This window comes from Glycine max, chromosome 2 (assembly GCF_000004515.6).
Source record: "Glycine max cultivar Williams 82 chromosome 2, Glycine_max_v4.0, whole genome shotgun sequence".
NCBI classification, from domain to species: domain Eukaryota; kingdom Viridiplantae; phylum Streptophyta; class Magnoliopsida; order Fabales; family Fabaceae; genus Glycine; species Glycine max.
In genome coordinates this window covers 10114580-10120585 of record NC_016089.4, presented here as the reverse complement: position 1 = coordinate 10120585, position 6006 = coordinate 10114580, and the positions used below count along the sequence as shown (strand labels likewise).

At 34.4% G+C, this 6006-nt stretch overlaps 1 protein-coding gene across 1 annotated transcript; it reads right to left on the bottom strand.

Moving 5' to 3' along the window:
* Positions 1 to 860: 860 nt before the first annotated feature.
* Positions 861 to 5577, bottom strand: LOC100782923 (cullin-3A). The gene is made up of 3 exons (XM_003520026.5): positions 5375 to 5577; positions 5057 to 5214; positions 861 to 2990 (listed from the first exon to the last, which is right to left on the bottom strand). Exons 2-3 carry the CDS (start codon positions 5203 to 5205, stop codon positions 956 to 958), a joined length of 2184 nt encoding a protein of 727 aa, XP_003520074.1. The 5' UTR covers positions 5206 to 5214; positions 5375 to 5577; the 3' UTR covers positions 861 to 955.
* Between the last annotated feature and the right edge of the window lie 429 nt (positions 5578 to 6006).

Below are 6006 nucleotides of genomic sequence, written 5' to 3'. Positions count from 1 at the left end.
ATGTGATGACCTTGGTTGCCAAGTTTTGGTAAATAATATGTTGCAAAAAAAAAAAAAAGATGATATATGTTTTGGAGCTATATTAGACCTAACACATGGTCCATGACCCACACAATAAACACTTATCAAGTCGATGATTGTATTAGCACGAACAACGATTTTGGAGGCAATTGTTCTAGAAGTATATTGGATTTGACACATAACCCAAAGTAACCACTTAACCAACTTTTTCCTCCATCTATCACTATATAAGACATCTCATGCCTATATACAAATATATCTTAATTTCATTATTCACCCCTTATACTCACTGACTTTGGCATCAGAGTGTTTGCGTAGGTAAATGCTGGTCTCGCTACTCACTGGAAGCCGCCATCGGAGCTGCTGGAACCATTGCAATTTCATACCATCCATTGTGAAAAGTCAGGAGTATTCCTCTTAGACTTTTGCCTTGACAAGTTATGTTGTAAAATCATTGTAACTAATTCCACCCATCATGGTATATCTCTAATATTTTCTATTGTTATATATTTCTTTTCTTTTTCTTCATCTAATCAACTTTTTGGTTCCTCTTTCTCATATTAATCAATGTTGTTTTAAAATATATTACTAACTCATAACAATCAGAAAATGTTTTTTCAATTTGAAAGATCTTAATTTCCTTCATTTTTTAAATTTCAATTTCAATTTCCTTTATTGTTTGATCATGGCATGCCTTATTTTAATACAATGAGATTTTAGACTTTAAGTTGAAACCTTCCAGCCTGTCCGGAATGGATTAAACTCCTACATTAGTGGAAGCAAAGACATAGTATGTTATGTGATGCAGATAATAGGATTAAACAGCATAACTGGAAGAACAAACATATATGCATTAAGAATCAATGAAACTGTAAAAGGCACAATTTTTGTATCATTCTAATTTCACTGAAAGAAACAAACTTGACAATTCTTTCTAGGCAAGATATCGATATAACTGTCTGTCATTATCATCTCGTTCCATAAAATCCCGGTCAACAAGAGACTCAATCCGTTTCTTTACCTCTGTGGGATTTGCATGGAACTGCTCTGTGACCTCAGCCATGAGATTGCTGTGATCAAGTTTCTTTCTTGATTTCATTATCCTCACTATGACAGCCTCAATCTGGGACCTTCGGCCCTCCTCCTCCACTTGTTGCCGACGAGTCTCCAGTTTCTCAGGTTCTGATTCATTTTGTGCAACTACAGTTCCTATTTTTACCCTGTATAGATTGCTACTGAACTTGTCATTTACAAAGAAAGCATCATCCTCATCTACATCTTTACTCATGGGCTCCTTCCTAAGCACATTTCTTCCCTTAACCAAAGCCAATGATTGCAGACACCTCTTCAGATCCGAAGCCGGAATCTCAGTTGCTTGCTCAATTTCCTTGTAGCCTAGTCTATCAGCAGTATTGAACAGCATGAGGACACACATTTGGTAAGTGGAGACATTTAACTCATGTTTGCGAACTTTACCAAAGGTGGCTTTAATGTCTGCTGTGCCCATATGAGTTTGCCAGGACAATCTCCCGTCAGTATGTGTGTCGAGGTAATAGGACCGAAACTTCTTACAAAGTGCAGATAATTCAGCTGGCAGATTACATATAACAGTAGATTGAGTAGGCCAAAACCCTGAGGTCAAAACCTGCACGGTAAGTGTAGGACTGTCACTTAACTCAGGGTGGCTGGCATAAAAGCCCTGCATTGTTTCTAGAGAGGTTTTCATGTCGGTAAGCATGCCCTCTAATTTAGAGGTGAATTGATAACCGCATTCGGTCTTGAGCCTGACTATGAGACTTCTTTCTGCATCATCAGAAACTGTTTTTCCCGACAAAAGCCGCTTTGCCATATGCAGATTGTAATACTTCTCAAACATGTCTTTTTCTCGCAAGTACCGGAATAGCATCATCGCCTTGTCAAGAGCAATCTCCGCATCATCCTCTCTAACTCCCTCCAGACCTTTCCGAAGCTTATCATCTACAAAGAGTGAAATGAACTCTGGAGAACGGGGATTCAAGTTAATGAAGTATTCAAAGGAGGATTTGAAAGCATTTTGGAACAACTTATCGTCGTTAAATGCAAAATTTATAATCTTGTCATACTTATGTTTCTCATCTAAGAGCCTCTGCACAAATTCAACAGGATCCTTCAACCTTTCAGGATCCGTGACAAGCTTTTTACCCGACTCTCTAATGTGTGAAGTCATCACTTCAAGTATTTTTGCTAGACCATCAGTAACACGGCAGAACAAGTTATACATTCGACCCAAATCTTCGTATTTATCCTCACAAAGCATGCTTACTAACCCTGAATTCTCCATATGTATTAATGTAAGCATGTGATTTTCAATCATCTCCTTAGCCACCACATCAGTAATCTTCTTTTCAGTACTGGGATCCAAGTAATGGCTCACTCTATCCATTTCCTCTTTCAGACAACTCTCAGCTTTCTTCAGATAATCCCCACAAGCACAACACTCAATAAACTTCTGGGATTCTAACTGGTAGAACTCAGCTGAAACTTGAAGAAAATGAGTCTCAAATTCTTCCCCATAAACAACAGAAGGACCTAAATCCATTAGCATCTTTGTTATATTTCTAAACAGTCCTCTGTTAATAACTTCACCTGCACGTTCACTGCACACCATTTCCAAAAGTGTATTTAACAGTCGGGTCCTTATCTGGTTTGAACATATAACATTTTCTCTCCACAGTTTAAGGCCAAGTTCGTGAACAGAGATTTTCCCGTTTTTTGGGACGTAAGTCCTATCCATGTACATCAGAATGTCTCCAATCAATTGTAATTCCTTATTGTGAGAATTCCATTTTCTGTTCATTTCTTCCAGAAAGGAACCCTCTTGAGTGGCTTCAATAGATCTAGCTATCTCTTTTAGATGAGCAGTCATGGTGGCAACCAGTCCTGAGTATAGCCTCTCACCAAAGTTGAGAAGAACCATATTGTATGCATTTCTAAATCCACACAATAATGAAGGAAAAAATACTATTAGAAACATGAAATTTATTGTCCTCGTGAAAAGAAAAAACCAAATACAATGTCCTTTTGATGTGCACATCTCCAAAGGAATTTGCATGAAAAATTCATCTTATATGCCAAAATAATTCATTAGTTTAGACAGTATAAATGCTGAAAGAGAGATAAAAGTGAGGCACATGGTAACATCCGTGTGTTCACCCACACTGGTGGAAAAATATATAGAAAAATCATAAATACAAAGATCATAAGTACCCTAATTACTGTAATTACATTATTACAGTTAATCTATACACAGCGAACCTAGAGACTATTTACATACATTCCAACATAAACTAATAAATTGAGAACAGAATAATAAAGAAAGTGGTTCATAAACTCCAAAAAATGTCCAACTACAGTTTGTGCATCTACTATTTAATTATCTGCTAAAAAATAACATTAGAGAAGAACTTAAATTGCATGCAAGAACTGTCAATTTGTTCAACGTTGCTACCACTATGGGTTTGTTTCTCTGTTTCCTGCCTAGGAACGTTCACTAAATGAAGGGATAGTCTTGTTTCTCTGTTTCCTGCCTAGGAAAGTATCGATGTCCATTTTCCCAACTCTCAATGCCAATCCAAACATACTATATAATTTGCAACCTGTTCAACATTGCTAAATTTCACTACATACAAAACTAAGGTTTCATTAATTGATGTAAATTCTGATGATTAACTCGATGTCCTTCTATGTAATCAGCCTAATAATCTTCCTAATTACTTATGAAGAAAGTATTAAATGCTACTACTCTTATTTTAATACTTTCAGTTTTACGTAAGAGAAGTGCTAAATTGTACGAAACACATTTTTTCGAAATGGCATGCAAATGAGTGTAGGCATATAGCATGTTTAATGTTGAATGCCAGCTTGACAATGTAGTCAAATGCACACTGTTCCATTCTTAAAAATCCACAGCCATAACATTCGTAGTTGAATGCATGAAAATTATTTCATCTGACATAGTGGTGTTCTTTAGGTAATATGTTAAGAATCAGCACTTAGTTCTAATAAATCCCTATTTCCTTTTTCTTTTGATAGTCTGCAGCCTTCACGCAAGGATTTGTTAACATCATTTAGCCCCTTGACTTGCCACAAAAGGGATAATAATCAGAAGCAAGTGACCAGATACTTTAACATATGATACAATGCCAAACATCAAGACATGCATCATAAACATATTTTGTGAATGATTGTCTAGGGTCTAATATCACACAACTCATCATATCCTAATAAGAGTCCACTTATCTAACAAGAATTCCAGCAAACCATCATGTGACATTGTTCGGTGAATCCGTATAATGGCTAATTCTCACAAAGCATAATTCTACGAATATTAACGAAAAAAAGAAAGAAAGAGAGAAGTAGTTGAATTTAAACACAAAGGACAACAGAAAATAGCACGTAAGTTCAAAAAGGTGAAGAATACGAAACAATTGAAGACACTCGATCGAGCTGAGTTACAAACAAGTAATGAACAAGTCCAACAATCAAGAAACAGCATCATAGTAGCTGATCCCCAAAATCATAACACCATCACAGACTCAATAAACATAGCACATGTGCTTTTTAGGCACCAACATGAACATTCCAAAGACCCCAAGTCCTATGACAACTACACCTATACTCCCTCTAGTCTCGATTACAAGTAACCAAAATTTCTTATTTTTTGGTTTTAAATATAAATAAATCTTAATTATTTATGTTTTATTTAATGAGAGTATTTTCAAAATATCTTTCACTTAATAAGGTTAAAGACTTTTTTATGTTTGATATCAAGTTTTAATGAAGAATAATTTTAAAAAAAATGTTTATTTTTTAATTGGAAATGAAACAATTTAATAAAATTAACTAATATTTTTAATAAGAGTGAAGTAGATCTTTTTTTTCCAAATGATTGCACATTGGTTAGCAAAATCAAACAGAATTATATCACGTGAAGACAAAATTTTCCAACAAGCAACAACACATAGCAAGAATCATGAGAAAGAATGAAAAGGGAAACCTGTAAAGCTCTTCAAAGCTGAGATGACGATCATTCTGGTTATATATTTCATGAATTGCGTGTTCCAGAACGCTCCATGTCTTGTCAAAATATTTTGGATCAATGCTTACTCGGTTCTTGAACGCTTCTATGTGAAAATTCGTCTTCATCTTCTCCTTCTAACAAAAAAAAAAAAGAACTCGATTACCCACAACTCAAGAACACAACTTTCTTGCAACCATATCCTAAAACCCCCTCAAATTAAAGAAAAATGGAAGAACAATGGCTAAGCAGCAGAAATTAACATTAGCAAAAATAAAATGGATTCTTTTTTCTTACATAAAAAAATTGCAGAAAGACTAGTGAAGGTGATGAATCGTTACGAGGGTATTGAAGTGGTTGAGTAAAAAACAAAGCTTCCGGGAATAATTGGGTGGGATTGGTTATGTAAAATATCAAGTTTGTTGCGGTGAAGATATTTGATCAATGATGAGTTGAGTGATGAGTCTCTGCGAAACCGTTTTCATTCAAACGTTGCGCAGTTGAATATTTTCAGCGGGTCTGTTATAGGTCGAACAGGAATAAATAAATAAATTAAATAATAATAATCGTGTATTTTGAAGAAAAAAAACTAAATAACAATAAAGAATGATTGGAGTGAAATTAAATATAAACATTTTACTAAGGTCACGAATTTAATCTTTTAGATGAAAAAATTATAATTGGAAGGAAAAGTATACCTTAATAAATATGATTTGTCACATGTTTAGACAAAACAAAGCTATTTTTTCACTAATTAGGTTTAAAAAAACAAAATAACAATTAGGATTACTTGATACAAAAAGATGTTATTGTTAGAAAAAAAAGTTTCTAAATAACATTTTTAAGGAGACCGGGCTAAATTAATTAAGATATAATTAGATTTTTTAATGTTAGTAAAATAAAGTACGGTTTGTAATGTATTAATAATT